The 22,154-nt window shown below is 29.8% G+C and overlaps 2 protein-coding genes across 2 annotated transcripts; both read left to right on the top strand.

The window, feature by feature from the left end:
- Positions 1–9,813: 9,813 nt before the first annotated feature.
- On the top strand, positions 9,814–10,932 carry LOC135136593 (uncharacterized). Its single transcript, XM_064065952.1, has 2 exons — positions 9,814–10,372; positions 10,420–10,932. The coding sequence occupies exons 1-2, from the start codon at positions 10,174–10,176 to the stop codon at positions 10,887–10,889; spliced, it is 669 nt and encodes a 222-aa protein (XP_063922022.1). The 5' UTR covers positions 9,814–10,173; the 3' UTR covers positions 10,890–10,932.
- A 4,183-nt stretch (positions 10,933–15,115) lies between these two features.
- Positions 15,116–17,145, top strand: LOC135136308 (BRISC and BRCA1-A complex member 2-like). Its single transcript, XM_064065524.1, has 4 exons — positions 15,116–15,800; positions 15,848–16,376; positions 16,424–16,815; positions 16,862–17,145. Exons 1-4 carry the CDS (start codon positions 15,659–15,661, stop codon positions 17,071–17,073), a joined length of 1,275 nt encoding a protein of 424 aa, XP_063921594.1. The 5' UTR covers positions 15,116–15,658; the 3' UTR covers positions 17,074–17,145.
- The last annotated feature ends 5,009 nt before the right edge of the window (positions 17,146–22,154 follow it).

The raw sequence follows: 22,154 nt of genomic DNA, 5'->3' as shown, positions 1-22,154 counted from the left end.
ATTTTAAATTAGGATTTTTCAGTTGTTCAGTATTTTTATTTTTCAGTTTTTCATATTTTGACGTTGCTAAATTTTCAGTTTTCCGATTTCCCAATTAATCTATTTTTGATTTTCCTATTTGTCGACTTCTCCAAGTTTCGATTTTTCAGTTCTTCAATTCTCCGATTTTTCGAGTTTGCTTTTTGGGTTTTTCGATTTCTGAATTTTCCAGTTTTTTAATTTCTCAATTTTTGGATATTTCTTTTTGGGATTTTTTAATATTTCGTTTCCTCGACTTCTCGATCTTTCGACTTCTGGATTTTTCGATTTTTGATTTTTTGGATTTTTATTTTTTCGTTTTTCAATCTTCGGATTTTTCAGTGTTTCGACTGTTTTATATTTCGGTTTCTCAATTTTTCAACTTTTCGGTATTTTAATTTTTCAATCTTTCGAATTTTTAAATTTTCGATTTTTCAATATTTTAAATTGTGGAGTTTCGACTTCGACGAGAAATTGAATAATTGGATAAATGAAAAACCGAAGCATCGAAAAATTGGAAAATCGAGAAATTGAAAAAAATGGAAAATCGAAAAATAAAAAAAATGAATAATCAAAAATTTAAAAATTCCGAAAATTGAAAAATTGGGAAAAACCTAAAATTTTAAAAACTGAAAAGTTAGAAAATCGAAAAGTTGAAAAATTAAGAAATCGAAGTATAAAACAGTCGAAAAATTTAATAATCGAAAGTTTAAAAAACGAAAAATTGAAAATCCAAACAGTAAAAAGTCGAGAAATAGTAATGTCCAGAATTAGAAAAATCGAGAAAAGTCGAAAAATTAAGAGTCGAAAAAGTGAAAAATCACAAAATTGAACAAAACATTCAAAAACTAGGAAGTTAAAGAATTGAAAAATTGAGAAATCAAAAATCTGGAAAAATCGAAAAATTGAAGAACTGAATAACTGAAAGATCGAAACTTTGGGAAATCAAAAAATATTGAAGAACTGAAAAATCGAAAAATCTAAAATTTAAAACATTGAAAAATTAAAAATGGTAAAATTGAAAAATAGAGAAATCTAAAAATAAAAAAAATAAAAATTTAAAAATCGAAACAGAAAAACCGAAAAGTCGAAAAGTAAAAATCGAAACATCGAAAAATTCAAAAACTGAGACATCGAGAAATCGAAAAATCAAAAGATCGAGATATCGAGGAGTCGAAAAAGCGAAAAATTGAGAAGCCGAAATAGGCCAAAATGGAAAAATCGAAAAGTTAAAAATGGAAAAATTGATAAATCGAGATCTCAAAAATTGAAAAATCGAAAATTTAAAAACTGGGAAAATAAAAAAATTAAAATATAAAAGAACTGAGAACTCGAGAAACCGAAAAATCTAGAATTTTAAAAATGAAAAATTACAATATCGAGAAGTTGAAAAATTGAGAAATAGAAATATAAAACAGTCGAAAAACTGTAAAATCTAAAATTTAAAACATTGAAAAATTAAAATATCGTAAAATTGAAAAATGGAGAAATCTAAAAATCAAAAAATAAAAAAAATTAAAATTGAAAAATCTAAAATATAAAAATCGAACAACTAAAAGATCAACAAATCGAGAAATCGAAACTCGAAAATTAAAAAAAATTGGAAAATTGAAAAATCGAATAATATAAAAATCGAAACAGAAAAACTGAAAAGTCGAAAAGTAAAAATCAAAAAACCGACAAATCGAAACATCGAAAAATTCAAAAACTGAGACATCGAGAAATCGAAAAATCAAAAGATCGAGAAATCGAGGAGTCGAAAAGTCGACAAGTCGAAAAATCGAAAAATTGAGAAAATGGAATAGGCCAAAATCGAAAAGTTAAAAATGGAAAAATGGTAAATCGAGATCTCAAAAATTGAAAAATCGAAAATGTAAAAATTGGGAAAATAAAAAAATTAAAATATAGAAGAACTGAGAACTCGAGAAATCGAAAAATCTAGAATTTTAAAAATGAAACATTACAATATCAAGAAATTGAAAAATTGAGAAATCGAAGTATAAAACAGGCGAAAAATCGAAAGTTTAAAAAATGAAAAATTGAAAATCCAAACAGTAAAAAGTCGCAAAATAGTAAAATCCAGAATTAGAAAAATCGAAAAGTCGAAAAATTAAGAGTCGAAAAACTGAAAAATCACAAAATTGAACAAAATATTCAAAAACTAGGAAGTTGAAGAATTGAAAAATCGAGAAATCAAAGATCTGAAAAATCGAAAAATTGAAGAACTGAAAAATCGAAACTTTGGGAAATCAAGAAGTAGATTGATTGAGAAATCGGAAATCTGAAAGTTCTGAAACGTCAAAATTTGAAAAATTAAAAAATATTGAAGAACTGAAACATCGAAAAATCTAAAATTTAAAACATTGAAAAATTAAAATATCGTAAAATTGAAAAATCTAAAATATAAAAATCGAAAAACTAAAAAGTCAAATCGAGAAATCGAAACTCGAAAATTAAGAAAAATTGGAAAATTGAAAAATCGAATAATATAAAAAACGAAACAGAAAAACCGAAAAGTCGAAAAGTAAAAATCGAAAAACCGACAAATCGAAACATGGAAAAATTAAAAAACTGAGACATCGAGAAATCGAAATATCAAAAGATCGAGAAATCGAGGAGTCGAAAAGTCGACAAGTCGAAAAATCGAAAAATTGAGAAACCAAAGTGAGACAAAATCGAAAAGTTAAAAATGGAAAAATTGAGAAAATAAAAAAATTAAAATATAGAAGAACTGAGAACTCGAGAAATCGAAAAATCTAGAATTTTAAAAATGAAAAATATATAATATAATATCGAAAAGGTGAAAAATTGAGAAATCGAAATATAAAACAGCCGAAAAATTGAAAAATCCAAAGTTTAAAAAATGAAAAAATAAAAAAACGAAAAATTCAGCAGTCGAAAAGTCGAAATATTGAAAATTCCCAAAACTGAAAGCAATATTAAAAATTGAGAAGTAAAAAAAATTGGAAAAATTGAGAAATAGAAATATGTACTGAAGAACTGAAAAATAAAAAAATGGAGAAATCGAAAAATCTAAAATTTAAAACTTTGAACAATTACAATATCGCAAAATTGAAAACTCGGGAAATCCAAACATCAGAAAATCAAAAAATAAAAAATCGAAAAATTCAGAAGTCGAAAAATCGAAAATTCGAAGAAACGAAATATTGAAAAATCCCAAAACTGAAAGAAATATTAAACATTGAGAAATAAAAAAAAATGGAAAAATTGAGAAATAGAAATATGTACTGAAGAACTGAAAAATAAAAAAATCGAGAAATCGAAAAATCTTAAATTTAAAACATTGAACAATTACAATATCGCAAAATTGAAAACTGGAGAAATCCAAAAATCAAAAAATCAAAAATAAAAAATCGAAAATTCGAATAAACAAAATATTGAAAAATCCCAAAACTGAAGGAAATATTAAAACTTGAGAAATAAAAAAAATTGGAAAAATTGAGAAATAGAAATAGGTATGTACTGAAGAACTGAAAAATAAAAAATCGAAAAATTGAGAAGTCGAAAAATCTAAAATTCGAAGAAACGAAATATTGAAAAATCGCAAAACTGAAAGGAATATTAAAAACTGAGAAATAAAAAAAATTGGAAAAATTGAGAAATGCAATAAATCGAAAAATCTAAAATTTAAAACATTGAAGATTACAATATCGCAAAATTGGAAACTCGAAAAATCCAAACATCAAAAAATAAAAAATCGAAAAATTCAGAGGTCGAAAAATCGAAAATTCGAAGAAACGAAATATTGAAAAATCCCAAAACTGAAAGAAATATTAAAAACTGAGAAATAAAAAAAAATGGAAAAATTGAGAAATACTGTAAATCGAAAAATCTAAAATTTAAAACATTGAGCAATATAATATTGAAAACTCGAGAAATCCAAACATCAAAAAATCAAAAAATAAAAAATCGAAAAATTCAGAGGTCAAAAAATCGAAAATTCGAAGAAACGAAATATTGAAAAATCCCAAAACTGAAAGAAATATTAAAAACTGAGAAATAAAAAAAATTGGAAAAATTGAGAAATACTGTAAATCGAAAAATCTAAAATTTAAAACATTGAACAATTACAATATCGCAAAATTGAAAACTCGAGAAATCCAAACATCAAAAAATCAAAAAATAAAAAATCGAAAAATTCAGAAGTCGAAAAATCGAAAATTCGAAGAAACGAAATATTGAAAAATCCCAAAACTGAAAGAGATATTAAAAACTGAGAAATAAAAAAAATTGGAAAATTCAGAAATAGAAATATGTACTGAAGAACTGAAAAATAAAAAAATCGAAAAATCTAAAATTTAAAACATTGAACAATTACAATATAGCAAAATTGAAAACTCGAGAAATCCAAACATCAAAAAATAAAAAATCGAAAAATTCAGAAGTCAAAAAATCGAAAATTCGAAGAAACGAAATATTGAAAAATCCCAAAACTGAAAGAAATATTAAAAACTGAGAAATAAAAAAAATTGGAAAAATTGGGAAATACTATAAATCGAAAAAATTAAAATTTAAAACATTGAACAATTACAATATCGCAAAATTGAAAATTCCAGAAATCCAAACATCAAAAAATCAAAAAATAAAAAATCGAAAAATTCAGAAGTCGAAAAAACGAAAATTCGAAGAAACGAAATATTGAAAAATCCCAAAACTGAAAGAAAAATTAAAAACTGAGAAATAAAAAAAAATGGAAAAATTGAGAAATCCTGTAAATCGAAAAATCTAAAATTTAAAACATTGAACAATTACAATATCGCAAAATCGAAAACTCGGGAAATCCAAACATCAAAAAATAAAAAATAAAAAATCGAAAAAACTTTCACCAGTCCACTGATGATTTGGTGTTGGTCCAGACTACTGTTAACGTAGTTCACAAGAAAAAAGGAGGGAGAGCCACCATCCCCTATTGCGTTTGCGGATGAAGTGAAGTGAGGGGTAAGACGGAGCATTAGCCCTGCACGTGTCCATAAGGGAGGGTATTCTATGAGGTTGCCTCTCTTGTAACATCTGTACTCACTATGTTCTGTGCACGTATTTGAGCCAAAATAATTTAGTCCAACAAGCGTCTGCGCTAATAAAAAGACGATAACGACGAACCACATCGCAAAAACGAGACAAAAACGCGCTACAAACTCGACAGTTCCTCCAAATGTTTCCAACACAAAGTGAAATTACGGGTGTTCAAAATGACTGCAAACGTGACGTACTGCAGGATCAGTACAACGAGATACTATTCAAAGTCCCACCACCCTTACGAGACAATTTCAGAATTCTATGTACCAACTACATCGGTAGGTCCAAAAATAAATAAAACTAACGCAACAACGTAAGTTTCCAGGAATCAGTCCGTTTTCCTTTGAGAACATAGAGTACAAACCAATATTCAGACAAGACAAGTACTGCTTCTACTATTCACTGAAAGTGCGATATTGTACATTCTATCTACACTGGGATGTAATTTTCGACCCCCTGCGTCTAAATGACGTCCCGGACTTCATTTTCCATAACGATTTTTTCCAATTCTACACCACTAAGGAAGAATTTTTAACGCGTTATGTACCTAATCGGGATAAGTGGGATGTGAACAACCCATTTTCTTTGCTCACGTTGTTAATAGAGTTCCACGATTTGTATAGAAGGGATTGTGTGGCAGATCTGCGCAGCGTATGTTTGCAGTTTAAGTTACTCCAAAACACAACAGACTACCTCCTAAACGATTCTAACTTTTCAGTTTTCAAGGTTTTAGGTTTTTCGATTTCTCGACTTTTCAGTTCTTCTATCTCAATTTTTCAATTTTCGGAATTTTAAAATTTTTGATATCCATTTTTTTTTATTTTTCGATTTTCCATTTTTTTTTAATTTCTTGATTTTCCAATTTTTCGATGTTTCGATTTTTTATTCGCCGTTAACCAAGGGGGCGGAGTTTAACTGCAAAATACTAATTTCTTTACAAGAAATTAAAATCATGTTTTTGAGTATCGGGTTGTTCAAAGAATACTATGAATATTAAGAGAAAAATGCAAAATATAAACCCCGCCCACCCACCCTATCTCAATTGTGATGATTTTTTTTATTCTTAGAAACCTAAAACACGCTTAAAATGGTAAACTTTTGTGGGGAAATATGGATTTTGCAATTAGGCTCCGCCCCTAGGTCCAGCAACGAATGAAAACTTGATTACTACATATTTAGATCAGGGCAAGTATGGGTGGGGCTTAATCTTTGGATTTTGCAGTTAAGTTCCGCCCTCTTTTCCCACGATGAATAACAAAAATCACTACAATTGGGATAGGGTGGGTGGGCGGGGCTTATATTTTGCCGTTGATTTCGCTTAACATAGATAGCCATCTTTTCACAACAAGAAACAAATGTTTTAAATTTTAGATTTTTAGATTTTTCAGTTCTTCAATATTTTTTAATTTTTCAAATTTTGACGTACATATCAGAATTTTCAGATTTCCGATTTCTCAATTAATCTACTTTTTGATTTCCCAAAGTTTCGATCTCTCAGTTCTTCAATTTTTCGATTTTTCAGATTTTTGATTTCTCAATTTTTCAATTCTTTAACTTCATAATTTTTTAATATATCGTTCAATTTTGTGATTTTTCAGTTTTTAGACTTTTCACTGTTGGGATTTTCAATTTTTCGTTTTTTAATCTTTCAATTTTTCAATTTTTCGACTGTTTTATACTTTGATTTCTTAATTTTTCAACTTTTAGATTTTCTAACTTTTCAGTTTTTAAAATTTTAGGTTTTTCGATTTCTCGACTTTTCAGATCTTCTATCTCAATTTTTCAATTTTCGGAATTTTAAAATTTTTGATTATCCATTTTTTTTTATTTTTCGATTTTCCATTTTAATTTATTGATTTTCCAATTTTTCGATGTTTCGATTTTTCATTTATCCGATTACTCAATTTCTCGCCGAAGTCGAAACTCCAGAATTTAAAATATTGAAAAATTGAGAAACCGAAATATAAAACAGTCGAAACATTGAAAAATCTAATGAATGAAAAACGAAAAACTAAAATTCCAAAAAATAAAAAATCGAAAAATCCAGAAGTCGAAAGATCGAGAAGTCGAAGCAACGAAATATTGAAAAATCCCAAAACTGAAAGAAATATCCAAAAATTGAGAAATTAAAAAACTGGAAAATTCGGAAATCGAAAAACCCAAAAAGTAAACTCGAAAAATCGAAGAACTGAAGAACTGAAAAATCGAAACTTGGAGAAGTCGAGAAATAGGAAAATCAAAAATATTTTGCCATTTATTTTGCGTAACATACATAGCCATCTTTTCACAACAAGAAACTTACAACATGGTTTAAATGGTACTGTTTTGCAAGGAAATATGGATTTTCCAATTATGGGTAGGAACCTAATTGCAAAATCGATATTTCCTTGTATAAATTTTCCACTTCAAAGATGTCAAAACAAAAAGAAAAATTGTAACCCCGCCCACCCACCCTATCTCAATTGTGATGATATTTTTTATTCTTAGAAACTTAAAACACGTTTAAAATGGTGTGCGGAAATATAGATTTTGCAATTAGGCTCCGCCCCTAGGTCTAGCAACGAATGAAAACTTGATTACTACATATTTAGATCAGTGCAGGTATGTGTGGGGCTTAATGTTTGGATTTTGCAGTTAAGTTCCGCCCTCTTTTCCCACGATGAATAACAAAAATCACTACAATTGGGATAGGGTGGGTGGGCGGGGCTTATATTTTGCCGTTGATTTTGCTTAACATACATAGCCATTTCACAACAAAAAACAAATGTTTTAAATTTTAGATTTTTAGATTTTTCAGTTCTTCAATATTTTTTAATTTTTCAAATTTTGACGTACATATCAGAATTTTCAGATTTCCGATTTCTCAGTTAATCTACTTTTTGATTTCCCAAAGTTTCGATCTTTCAGTTCTTCAATTTTTCGATTTTTCAGATTTTTGATTTCTAAATTTTTCAATTCTTTAACTTCATAATTTTTGAATGTTTCGTTCAATTTTGTGATTTTTCAGTTTTTCGACTTTTTACTGTTTGGATTTTCAATTTTTCGTTTTTTAAACTTTCAATTTTTCGTCTGTTTTATACTTCGATTTCTTAATTTTTCGATTTTTTAACTTTTCAGTTTTTAAAATTTTAGGTTTTTCGATTTCACGACTTTTCAGTTCTATCTAAATTTTTCAATTTTCGGAGTTTTTAAATTTTTGATTATCCTTTTTTTCATTTTTCGATTTTCCATTTTTTTTAATTTCTCTATTTTCCAATTTTTCGATGTTTCGATTTTTCATTTATCCAATTATTCAGTTTCTCGTCGAAGTCGAAACTCCAGAATTTAAAATATTGAAAAATCGGAAATTTAAAAATTCGAAAAGTTGAAAAATCTAAAGAATGAAAAACGAAAAACTAAAAATCAAAAAAAATAAAAAATCGAAAAATCCAGAAGTCGAGGCAACGAAATATTGAAAAATCCCAAAACTGAAAGAAATATCCAAAAATTGACAAATTAAAAAACTGGAAAATTCAGAAATCGAAAAACCCAAAAAGCAAACTCGAAAAATCGAAGAACTTAAGAACTGAAAAATCGAAACTTGGAGAAGTCGAGAAATAGGAAAAAAAAATAAAACATTGAAAAATTAAAATATCCTAAAATTGAAAAATCTAAAATATAAAAATCGCAAAAATTAAAATCAACAAATCGAGAAATCGAAACTTGAAAATTAAAAAAAAAAATGGGAAATTGAAAAATCGAATAATATAAAAATCGAAAGATAGAAAAACCGAAAAGTCGAAAAGTAAAAAATTGAAAAACCGACAAATCGAAACATCGAAAAATTAAAAAACTGAGACATCGAGAAATCGAAAAATCGACAAAATTGAGAAACCGAAATAGACCAAAATCGAAAAATTGAAAAATTAAAAATGAATAAATTGATAAATCGAGATATCAAAAATTGAAAAATTGAAAATTTAAAAATTGGGTAAATAAAAAAATTAAAATATAGAACAACTGAGAAGTTGAGAAATCGAAAAATCTAGAATTTTAAAAATGATAAGTTACAATATCGAGAAGTTTTAAAATTGAGAAATCGAAATATAAAACAGTCGAAAAACTGAAAAATCCAAAGTCGAAAAAATAAAAAATCAAAAAATTCGGAAGTCAAAAAGTCGAAATATTGAAAATTCCCAAAACTGAAAGACATAATAAAAATGGAGAAATAAAAAAAAATTGGAAAAATTGAGAAATAGAAATATGTACTGAAGAACTGAAAAATAAAAAAATCGAAAAATCTAAAATTTAAAACATTGAACAATTACAATATCGCAAAATTGAAAACTCGAGAAATCCAAACATCAAAGAATCAAAAAATAAAAAATCTAAAAATTCAGAAGTCGAAAAATCGAAAATTCGAAGAAACGAAATATTGAAAAATCCCAAAACTGAAAGAAATATTAAAAACTGAGAAATAAAAAAAATTGGAAAAATTGAGAAATACTGTAAATCGAAAAATCTAAAATTTAAAACACTGAACAATTACAATATCGCAAAATTGAAAACTCGAGAAACCCAAACATCAAAAAATCAAAAAATAAAAAATCGAAAAATTCAGTAGTCGAAAAATCGAAAATTCGAAGAAACGAAATATTGAAAAATCCCAAAACTGAAAGAAATATTAAAAATTGAAAAATTAAAAAATTGGAAAATTGAGAAATAGAAATATGTACTGAAGAACTGAAAAATAAAAAAATCGAAAAATCTAAAATTTAAAACATTGAACAATTACAATATCGCAAAACTGAAAAGTCGGGAAATCCAAACATCAAAAAATCAAAAATAAAAAATCGAAAAAACTTTCACCAGTCCACTGATGATTTGGTGTTCGTCCAGACTACCGTTAACGTAGTTCACAAGGAAAAAGGAGGGAGAGCCACCATCCCCTATTGCGTTTGCGGATGAACTGAAGTGAGGGGTAAGACGGAGCATTAGCCCCGCACGTGTCCATAAGGGAGGGTATTCTATGAGGTTGCCTTTCTTTTTAACATCTACTCACTAGTCACGTATTTGAGTTTAAAACGGCCAAAATAATTTAGTCCAACAAGCGTCTGCGCTAATAAAAAGACGATAACGATGAACCCATCGCAAAAACGAGACAAAAACGCGCTACAAAGTCGACAGTTCCTCCAAATGTTTCCAACACAAAGTGAAATTACGTTTGTTCAAAATGACTGCAAACGTGACGTGCTGCAGGATCAGTACAACGAGATACTATTCAAAGTCCCACCACCCTTACGAGACAATTTCAGAATTCTGTGTACCAACTACATCGGTAGGTCCAAAAATAAATAAAACTAACGCAACAACGTAAGTTTCCAGGAATCAGTCCGTTTTCCTTTGAGAACATAGAGTACAAACCAATATTCAGACAAGACAAGTACTGCTTCTACTATTCACTGAAAGTGCGATATTGTACATTCTATCTACACTGGGATGTAATTTTCGACCCCCTGCGTCTAAATGACGTCCCGGACTTCATTTTCCATAACGATTTTTTCCAATTCTACACCACTAAGGAAGAATTTTTAACGCGTTATGTACCTTCTCGGGATCAGTGGGATGTGAACAACGCATTTTCTTTGCTCACGTTGTTAATAGAGTTCCATGATTTGTATAGAAGGGTTTGTGTGGCAGATCTGCGCAGCGTATGTTTGCAGTTTAAGTTACTCCAAAACACAACAGACTACCTCCTAAACGATTCTAACTTTTCAGTTTTCAAGGTTTTAGGTTTTTCGATTTCTCGACTTTTCAGTTCTTCTATCTCAATTTTTCAATTTTCGGAATTTTAAAATTTTTGATTATCAATTTTTTTTATTTTTCGATTTTCCATTTTTTTTTAATTTCTTGATTTTCCAATTTTTCGATGTTTCGATTTTTCATTTATCCAATTACTCAATTTCTCGTCGAAGTCGAAACTCCAGAATTTAAAATATTGAAAAATTGAGAAACCGAAATATAAAACAGTCGAAACATTGAAAAATATAAAGAATGAAAAACGAAAAGCTAAAATTCCAAAAAATAAAAAATCGAAAAATCCAGAAGTCGAAAGATCGAGAAGTCGAAGCAACGAAACATTGAAAAATCCCAAAACTGAAAGAAATATCCAAAAATTGAGAAATTAAAAAACTGGAAAATTCAGAAATCGAAAAACCCAAAAAGCAAACTCGAAAAATCGAAGAACTGAAGAACTGAAAAATCGAAACTTGGAGAAGTCGAGAAATAGGAAAATCAAAAATATTTTGCCATTTATTTTGCTTAACATAAATAACCATCTTTTCACAACAAGAAACTTAAAACATGGTTTAAATGGTACTTTTTTGCAAGGAAATATGGATTTTCCAGTTATGCAAAATTGCAAAATCGAAATTTCCTTATATAAATTTTCCACTTCAAAGATGTTAAAACAAAAAGAAAAATTGTAACCCCGCCCACCCACCCTATCTCAGGGGGCGGAGTTTAACTGCAAAATACTTATTTCTTTACAAGAAATGAAAAACATGTTTTTGAGTATCGTGTTGTTCAAAGAATACTATGAATTTTATGAAAAAAAGACAAAATATAAACCCCGCCCACCCGCCCTATCTCAATTGTGGTGATTTTCTTTTTATTCTTAGAAACTTAAAACACGTTTATAATGGTAAATTTTTGTGGGGAAATATGGATTTTGCAATTAGACTCCGCCCCTCGGTCTGGCAACGAATGAAAACTTGATTACTACATATTTAGACCAGGGCAGGTATGGGTGGGGCTTAATCTTTGGTTTTAATTTTTCTTAATATACACAGCATGTTTTGAACAACACGATACTCAAAAACATGTTTTTAATTTCTCGCAGAGAAATGAGGATTTTGCGGATAAGCTCCGCCCTCTTTGCCCATGACGAATAAAAAAATCACCACAATTGAGATAGGGCGGGTGGGTGGGGCTTATATTTTGCCTGTTTTTCTTAAGATTTGTAGACTTATTTCGACAACAAAAAACTTAAAACATGTCTAAAATGGTAAATATCGTGTTATACAAAGAAAACTAAGTTTTTATTTTTTGATGTTTGGATTTCTCGATTTTTTAATTTTGTGATATTTTAATTATTCGATGTTTTAATTTAAGATTTTTCGATTTGTTGATTTTTCAGTTGTTCAGTATTTTTATTTTTCAGTTTTTCGTATTTTGACGTTGCTAAATTTTCAGCTTTCTGATTCCTCAATTAATCAATTTTTGATTTTCCTATTTCTCGACTTCTCCAAGTTTCGATTTTTCAGTTCTTGAATTCTCCGATTTTTCGAGTGTGCTTCTTGGGTTTTTCGATTTCTGAATTTTCCAGTTTTTTAATTTCTCAATTTTTGGAATTTTCTTTCAGTTTTAGGATTTTTAATTTTTCGTTTTTCAATCTTTAGATTTTTCAATGTTTCGATTGTTTTATATTTCGGTTTCTCAATTTTTCAACTTTTCGATTTTTCAATATTTTAAATTCTAGAGTTTCGACTTCGACGAGAAATTGAATAATTGGATAAATGAAAAACCGAAACATCGAAAAATTGGAGAATCGAGAAATTTAAAAAAAATGGAAAATCGAAAAATAAAAAAAAATGGATAATCAAAAATTTAAAAATTCCGAAAATTGAAAAATTGAGATAGAAGAACTGAAAAGTCGAGAAATCGGAAAACCTAAAATTTCAAAAACTGAAAAGTTAGAAAATCGAAAAGTTGAAAAATTAAGAAATCAAAGTATAAAACAGTCGAAAAATTGAAAAATCGAAAGTTTAAAGACGAAAAATTGAAAATCCAGACAGTAAAAAGTCGAGAAATCATAAATATCCAGAATTAGAAAAATCGAAAAGTCGAAATACTAAAAGTTGAAAAACTGATAAATCAGAAAATTGAACGAAATATTCAAAAATTAGGAAGTTAAAGAATTGAAAAATTGAGAAATCAAAAATCTGAAAAATCGAAAAATTGAAGAATTGAAAGATCGAAACTTTGGGAAATCAAAATGTAGATTAATTGAGAAATCGGAAATCTGAAAATTCTGAAACGTCAAAATTTGAAAAATTAAAAAATATTGAAGAATTGAAAAATCGAAAAATCTAAAATTTAAAAAAATGGGGAAATCTAAAAATCAAAAAAATAAAAATTGAATAATCTAAAATATAAAAATCGAAAAACTAAAAAATCAAATCGAGAAATCGAAACTCGAAAAATTCAAAAACTGAGACATCGAGAAATCGAAAAGTCGACAAGCCGAAAAATCGAAAAATTGAGAAACCGAAATAGCCTAAAATCGAAAAGTTAAAAATGGATAAATCGAGATCTCAAAAATTGAAAAATCGAAAATTTAAAAATTGGGAAAATAAAAAAATTAAAATGTAGAAGAACTGAGAACTCGAGAAATCGAAAAATCTAGAATTTTAAAAATGAAAAATTACAATATCGAGAAGTTGAAAAATTGAGAAATCGAAATATAAAACAGTCGAAAAACTGAAAAATCTAAAATTTAAAACATTGAAAAATTAAAATATCGTAAAATTGAAAAATGGAAAAATCTAAAAATCAAAAAAAAAAAATTGGAAAATTGAAAAATCGAATAATATAAAAATCGCAACATCGAAAAATTCAAAAACTGAGACATCGAGAAATCGAGGAGTCGAAAAGTCGAAAAATTGAGAAATCCAAATAGGCCAAAATCGAAAAATCGAAAAGTTAAAAATGGAAAAATTGATGAATTGAGATCTCAAAAATTGAAACATCGAAAATTTCAAAATTGGGAAATTAAGAAAATTAAAATATAGAAGAAAAATTCAAGAGTCGAAAAATCGAAAATTCGAAGAAACGAAATATTGAAAAATCCCAAAACTGAAAGAAATATTAAAAATTGAGAAATTAAAAAATTGGAAAATTGAGAAATAGAAATATGTACTGAAGAACTGAAAAGTAAAAAAATTGAAAAATCTAAAATTTAAAACATTGGAAAATTGAGAAATAGAAATATGTACTAAAGAACTGAAAAATAAAAAAAATCTAAAAATCTAAAATTTAAAACATTGAACAATTACAATATCGCAAAATTGAAAAGTCGAGAAATCCAAACATCAAAAAATCAAAAAATAAAAAATCGAAAAATTAAGTCGAAAAATCGAAAATTTGAAGAAACGAAATATTGAAAAATCCTAAAACTGAAAGAAATATTAAAAATTGAGAAATTAAAAAATTGGAAAATTGAGAAATAGAAATATGTACTGAAGAACTGAAAAATAAAAAATCGAAAAATCAAAAATTTAAAACATTGAACAATTACAATACCGCAAAATTGAAAACTCGAGAAATCCAAATATCAAAAAATCAAAAAATAAAAAATCTAAAAATTCAGAAGTCGAAAAATCGAAAATTCGAAGAAACGAAGTATTGAAAAATCCCAAATCTGAAAGAAATTAAAAATTTGGAAAATTGAGAAATAGAAATATGTACTGAAGAACTGAAAAATAAAAAATCGAAAAATCTAAAATTTAAAACATTGAACAATTACAATATCGCAAAATTGAAAACTCGAGAAATCCAAACATCAAAAAATAAAAAATCGAAAAATTCAGAAGTCGAAAAATTGAAAATTCGAAGAAAAGAAATATTGAAAAATCCCAAAACTGAAAGAAATATTAAAAATTGAGAAATTAAAAAATTGGAAAATTGAGAAATAGAAATATGTACTAAAGAACTGAAAAATAAAAAAATCTAAAAATCTAAAAGTTAAAACATTGAACAATTACAATATCGCAAAATTGAAAACTCGAGAAATCCAAACATCAAAAAATCAAAAAATAAAAAATCGAAAAATTCAGAAGTCAAAAAATCGAAAATTCGAAGAAACGAAATATTGAAAAATCCCAAAACTGAAAGAAATATTAAAAACTGAGAAATAAAAAAAAATGGAAAATTCAGAAATAGAAATATGTACTGAAGAGCTGAAAAATAAAAAAATCGAAAAATCTAAAATTTAAAACATTGAACAATTACAATATCGCAAAATTGGAAACTCGAGAAATCCAAACATCAGAAAATCAAAAAATCCCAAAACTGAAAGAAATATTAAAAACTGAAAAATAAAAAAAAATGGAAAAATTGAGAAATACTGTAAATCGAAAAATCTAAAATTTAAAACATTGAACAATTACAATATCGCAAAATTGAAAACTCGGGAAATCCAAACATCAAAAAATCAAAAAATAAAAAATCGAAAAAACTTTCACTGATGATTTGGTGTTCGTCCAGACTACTGTTATCGTAGTTCACAAGAAAAAAGGAGGGAGAGCCACCATCCCCTATTACGTTTGCGGATGAACTGAAGTGAGGGGTAAGACGGAGCATTCGCCCCGCACGTGTCCATAAGGGAGGGTATTCTATGAGGTTGCCTTTCTTTTTAACATCTACTCACTAGTCACGTATTTGAGGTTAAAACGGCCAAAATAATTTAGTCCAACAAGCGTCTGCGCTAATAAAAAGACGATAACGACGAACCACATCGCAAAAACGAGACAAAAACGCGCTACAAACTCGACAGTTCCTCCAAATGTTTCCAACACAAAGTGAAATTACGGGTGTTCAAAATGACTGTAAACGTGACGTGCTGCAGGATCAGTACAACGAGATACTATTCAAAGTCCCACCACCCTTACGAGACAATTTCAGAATTCTATGTACCAACTACATCGGTAGGTCCAAAAATAAATAAAACTAACGCAACAACGTAAGTTTCCAGGAATCAGTCCGTTTTCCTTTGAGAACATAGAGTACAAACCAATATTCAGACAAGACAAGTACTGCTTCTACTATTCACTGAAAGTGCGATATTGTACATTCTATCTACACTGGGATGTAATTTTCGACCCCCTGCGTCTAAATGACGTCCCGGACTTCATTTTCCATAACGATTTTTTCCAATTCTACACCACTAAGGAAGAATTTTTAACGCGTTATGTACCTTCTCGGGATCAGTGGGATGTGAACAACGCATTTTCTTTGCTCACGTTGTTAATAGAGTTCCACGATTTGTATAGAAGGGTTTGTGTGGCAGATCTGCGCAGCGTATGTTTGCAGTTTAAGTTACTCCAAAACACAACAGACTACCTCCTAAACGATTGGACCAAAGATGCGTGTGCCATAGTTGGAAAACGAAACGTAGAAGTTGCTGCGTGTAAAGTAGACTACGCTGAGCTTTACGCAGACGTGCACTTGCGACTTCAAATTGTACTGGAAACTACAGGGTTGCCACCTTATCCGCAAAAAATGTAATCTGAGTGTAAGTCCATTTCTTGGAATAATGTTGCGTTTTTAGGGAAAACGGACACAACAATGATCTGATTAATCCAGGGTCTTTCGATGCGTACTACCTAACTATTTTGTATACGCATGAGAACGCGAGTGTTAGTACCAGAGTTAGTATGACCCCTCGTCTGAATTACGTGTTGAAAGAGATGAACAAGCTTCCGAAAATATGCGCCTACTCTATACCTCGTCCCATGCGAGACTACATCAACGAAGTGGAGGAAATATTGAGAAAAACCATAGAAGACGCCGTTGCGTGTTACGCAGATAAAAAATCCTTGGTGACGCATTTGTGTATTGTGTATTCAGATAAAGTACTCCGATATGATCAGCAATTTTTCAACAGTTTGGATTTGTTGTGCGAATCACATGGCTACATTTGTCGAGTTCGCATTATACTTGGTAAGGGTGATAAGTCAGATGGCATTTATATTTCACAATTTTGTAGGAAAACATCCGGAAGAACCACTACAACTGGAGTTTTACTGTTTAATCTGTGAATCTGAAATATGTTTTTATCAACGCCCACTTAATATTGTTCCTTTGCGTGCAGAGGGGAATTATCCGGAAAATCTGCCAGAGCACATTTGGGTCGTCATTTTGGAGGGGCTCGATAATTTTAAAAGGCACTTGGATGAAAATCATTTTGTCGCGGTGTGAGGATAAGTACAGGATTATCACTTTTTTTTTGTTATAAATGTAGTCATAATATAATTATATCTTTCTACGTGATTTATTTGTTTAATTTTAAACGCCCACAAAAGTTTGGCTATCACAATTTATTAATAACAAATTTTGACCAGTGGCGGATTGAGGACATGGGGGCTGCCGAGAATTTACAGTTGGCTACCAAAATGTAGCCCCGCCCACCCGCCCTATCTCAATTGTGATGAATTTTTCTATTCATCGTGCGTCGGGAGGGCGGAGCTTAACTGCAAATTTTTTCATTTTATTCATATTTTGCTTTTTTTCTTAATATATGTAGTATTCTTTGAATAACACAATACTCAAACCAAATTTTGTTTTTTGTTTCGTGTATAGAAATAAGTATTTTGCAGGTAAGCTCCGCCCTCTTGATTCACACTGAATTAAAAAAATCATCACAATTAAGACAGGGCGGGTGGGCGGGCTTACATTTTGCCTTATTGTTTTAATATATGTGTAGACTTCTTTTCATAACATGAAACTTAAAACATGTTTCAGTGAAATTTCGAAAATTTTGTGGAAAATTGGTGGGAAATTGGGGTTATTTTGCATATTTTTGAATTATTCAAAGTGCGATTCTGGGAAAACCATTGGAGTTATCGAAGAAATGAAAACGGATATGACTTCTGCGGCCCGAAATCTAGAAGAAAATGTATTGAGTGACATTTCGAAAATTTTGTTGAAAATTGGTTGGAAATTGGGGTTATTTTGTATATTTTTGAATATTTCAAAGGACGATTCTGGGAAAACCATTGGAGTTATCGAAGAAATGAAAACGGACATGACTTCTGCGGCCCGAAATCTACAAGCAAATGTATTGAGTGAAATTTCGAAAATTTTGATGAAAATTGGTGAGAAATTGGGGTTAGTTTGCATATTTTTGATTATTTCAGGGGACGATTCTGGAAAAACCATTGGAGTTATCGAAGAAATGAAAACGGATATGACTTCTGCGGCCCGAAATCTACAAGAAAATGTATTAAGTGAAATTTCGAAAATTTTGTTGAAAATTGGTGGGAAATTGGGGTTATTTTGCATATTTTTTAATATTTCAAACGACGATTCTGGGAAAACCAGTTGAGTTATCGAAGAAATGAAAACGGATATGACTTCTGCGGACCGAAATCTACAAGAAAATGTATTAAGTGAAATTTCGAAAATTTTGTTGAAAATTGGTGGGAAATTGGGGTTATTTTGCATATTTTTAAATTTTTCAAAGCGCGATTCTGAGAAAACCATTTGAGTTATCGAAGACATGAAAACAGATATGACTTCTGCGGCCCGAAATCTACAAGAAAATGTATTAAGTGAAATTTCGAAAATTTTGTTGAAAATTGGTGGGAAATTGGGGTTATTTTGCATATTTTTGAATTTTTCAAAGACCGATTCTGGGAAAACCATTGGAGTTATCGAAGAAATGAAAACGGATATGACTTCTGCCGCCCGAAATCTACAAGAAAATGTATTAAGTGAAATTTCGAAAATTTTGTAGAAAATTGGTGGGAAATGGGGTTATTTTGCATATTTTTAAATAATTCAAAGGACGATTTTGGGAAAACCATTGGAGTTATCGAAGAAATGAAAACGGATATGACTTCTGCGGCCCGAAATCTACAAGAAAATGTATTAAGTGAAATTTCGAAAATTTTATTGAAAATTGGTGGGAAATTGGGGTTATTTTGCCTATTTTTGAACATTTCAAAGGACGATTCTGGTAAAACCATCGGAGTTATCAAAGAAATGAAAACGGATATGAATTCTGCGGCCCGAAATCCACAAGAAAATGTATTAAGTGAAATTTCGAAAATTTTGTTGAAAAATGGTGGGAAATTGGGGTTATTTTGCATTTTTTTGAATATCTCAAAGGACGATTCTGGGAAAACCATAGGAGTTATCGAAGAAATGAAAACGGATATGACTTCTGCGGCCCGAAATCTACAAGAAAATGTATTAAGTGAAATTTCGAAAATGTTGTTGAAAATTGGTGGGAAATTAGGGTTATTTTGCGTTTTTTTTTTTGTATATTTCAAAGGACGATTCTGGGAAAACCATTGGAGTTATCGAAGAAATGAAAACGGATATGATTTCTGCGGCCCGAAATCTACAAGAAAATGTATTAAGTGAAATTTCGAAAATTTTATTGAAAATTGGTGGGAAATTGGGGTTATTTTGCATATTTCTGAATTTTTCAAAGTGCGATTCTGGGAAAACCATTTGAATTATCGAAGAAATGAAAACGGATATGACTTCTGCGACCCGAAATCTACAAGAAAATGTATTAAGTGAAATTTCGAAAATTTTGTTGAAAATTGGTGGGAAATTGGGGTTATTTTGCATATTTTTGAATTTTTGAAAGTGCGATTCTGGGAAAACCATTGGAGTTATCGAAGAAATGAAAACGGATATGACTTCTGCGGCCCGAAATCTACAAGAAAATGTATTAAGTGAAATTTCGAAAATTTTGTTGAAAATTGGTGGGAAATTGGGGTTATTTTGCATATTTTTGAATTTTTGAAAGGACGATTCTGGGAAAACCATTGGAGTAATCGAAGAAATGAAAACGGATATGACTTCTGCGGCCCGAAATCTACAAGAAAATGTATTAAGTGAAATTTCGAAAATTTTGTTGAAAATTGGTGGGAAATTGGGGTTATTTTGCATTTTTTTGAAGATTTCAAAGGACGATTCTGGGAAAACCATTGGAGTTATCGAACAAATGAAAACGGATATGACTTCTGCGGCCCGAAATCTACAAGAAAGTGTATTAAGTGAAATTTTGAAAATTTTGTTGAAAATTGGTGGGAAATTGGTGTTATTTTGCATATTTTTGAATTCTTTAAAGTGCGATTCTGGGAAACCCATTTGAGTTATCGAAGAAATGAAAACGGATATGACTTCTGCGGCCCGAAATCTAAAAGAAAATGTATTAAGTGAAATTTCGAAAATTTTGTTGAAAATTGGTGGGAAATTGGGGTTATTTTGCATTTTTTTGTATGTTTCAAAGGACGATTCTGGGAAAACCATTTGAGTTATCGAAGAAATGAAAACGGATATGACTTCTGCGGCCCGAAATCTACAAGAAAATGTATTAAGTGAAATTTCGAAAATTTTGTTGAAAATTGGTGGGAAAAGTGGGGTTAATTTGCATATTTTTGATTATTTCAAAGGACGATTCTGGGAAAACCATTGGAGTTATCGAAGAAATGAAAACGGATATGACTTGTGCGGCCCGAAATCTACAAGAAAATGTATTAAGTGAAATTTCGAAAATTTTGTTGAAAATTGGTGGGAAATTGGGGTTATTTTGCATATTTTTGAGTATTTCAAAGGACGATTCTGGAAAAACCATTGGAGTTATCGAAGAAATGAAAACGGGTATGACTTCTGCGGCTCGAAATCTACAAGAAAATGTATTAAGTGAAATTTCGAAAATTTTGTTGAAAATTGGTGGGAAATTGGGGTTATTTTGCATATTTTTGAATATTTCAAAGGACGATTCTGGGAAAACCACTGGAGTTATCGAAGAAATGAAAACGGATATGACTTCTGCGGCCCGAAATCTAGAAGAAAATGTATTAAGTGAAATTTCGAAAATTTTGTTGAAAATTGGTGGGAAATTGGGGTTATTTTGCATATTTTTGAATACTTCAAAGGACGATTCTGGAAAAATCATTGGAGTTATCGAAGAAATGAAAACGGATATGACTTCTGCGGCCCGGAATCTACAAGAAAATGTATTAAAATGGAAAATTTGTATAAAAAGTCCATATTTCCTTGCAAAACTGTACCATTTTAACCATGCTTTAAGTTTCTTGTTGTGAAAAGATGGCTATGTATATTAAGCAAAATAAAAGGCAAAATAGAAGCCCCGCCCACCCGCCCTGTCTCAATTGTGACGATTTTTTTATTGGTCGTAAGCCGAGGGGCAGAGCTTAATTGTAAAATCCTTATTTTTCTTCTAGAAATTATCATGTGAAGTATGTTTTTAAGTAATAGTGTTACAAAAAAAACTAAAAGGAAAACAAAAGAGAAGCCCCACCCATCCGTCTCGTTCTCAGTCGTAATGAATTTTTCATTCGTTGTCAAACCGAGGGGCGGAGCAAAATCGATATTTCTCCATACAAATTTGCCATTTTAAACATGCTTTAAGTTTCTTGTCGAGAAAAGAAGTCTACACATATTAAAACAAACAGGCAAAATATAAACCCCGCCCACCCACCCTATCACAATTGTGATGATTTTTTTTATTCGTAGTGGGCAAAGAGGGCGGAGCTTAACTGCAAAATCGTTATTTCTCTGCGACAAATTAAAAACATGTTTTTGAGTACCGTGTTGTTCAAACAAGACAATGTATATTAAGAAAAAATTAAAGCCAATGATCAAGCCCCACCCATACCTGCCTTGATTTAAATATGTAGTAATGAAGTTTTCATTCGATGGCAGACCTAGGGGCGTGGCCTAATTGCAAAATCCATATTACCCTACAAAAATTTACCATTTTGAACGTGCTTTAAGTTTCTAAGAATAAAAAAATCATGAAAATTGAAATGATGTGGATGGGCGGTCTTTATATTTTGCTTTTTTTCTTAATATATTTAGTATTCTTTGAATAACACAATACTCAAACCAAGTTTTGTTTTTCGTTTCTTGTAAAGAAATAAGTATTTTGCAGTTAAGCTCAGCCCTCTTGGTTCACGGCGAATAAAAAAAATCATCACAATAGAGATGGGGTGGGTGGGCGGGGCTTATATTTTGCCTTTTCATTTCTTAATATGCTCAGTATTCTTTGCACAAGACGCTCAAAAACATGTTTTTAATTTCTTGTAAAAAAAAGTATTTTGCAGTTAAGCTTCGCCCTCTTGATTCACGGCGAATAAAAAAAATCATAACAATGGAAATAGGGCGGGTGGGCGGGCTTAGATTTTGCCTTTTTGTTTTAAAATGTGTAGCCTTCTTTTCACAACAAGAAACTCAAAACATGTTTAAAAGGAAAATTAGTATAAGGAAATATCGATTTTGCAATTAGGCTCCGCCCC

The sequence above is a fragment of the Zophobas morio genome, unplaced genomic scaffold, assembly GCF_036711695.1.
Source record: "Zophobas morio isolate AGI-343-1 ecotype UQ-CSIRO unplaced genomic scaffold, CSIRO_AGI_Zmor_V1 ptg000026l, whole genome shotgun sequence".
NCBI classification, from domain to species: Eukaryota; Metazoa; Arthropoda; class Insecta; order Coleoptera; family Tenebrionidae; genus Zophobas; species Zophobas morio.
The sequence above is the reverse complement of the archived record's forward strand: the minus strand, read 5'-3'. Positions and strand labels throughout refer to the sequence as shown.

Coding starts and splice junctions, on each gene's coding strand:
- LOC135136308 (XM_064065524.1), top strand. CDS start 15,659: ATGTTTCCAACACAAAGTGAAATTACGGGTGTTCAAAATGACTGTAAA. Junction 15,801..15,847: donor TCTATGTACCAACTACATCG/GTAGGTCCAAAA, acceptor GTAAGTTTCCAG/GAATCAGTCCGTTTTCCTTT. Junction 16,816..16,861: donor TCGAGTTCGCATTATACTTG/GTAAGGGTGATA, acceptor ACAATTTTGTAG/GAAAACATCCGGAAGAACCA.
- LOC135136593 (XM_064065952.1), top strand. CDS start 10,174: ATGAACCCATCGCAAAAACGAGACAAAAACGCGCTACAAAGTCGACAG. Junction 10,373..10,419: donor TCTGTGTACCAACTACATCG/GTAGGTCCAAAA, acceptor GTAAGTTTCCAG/GAATCAGTCCGTTTTCCTTT.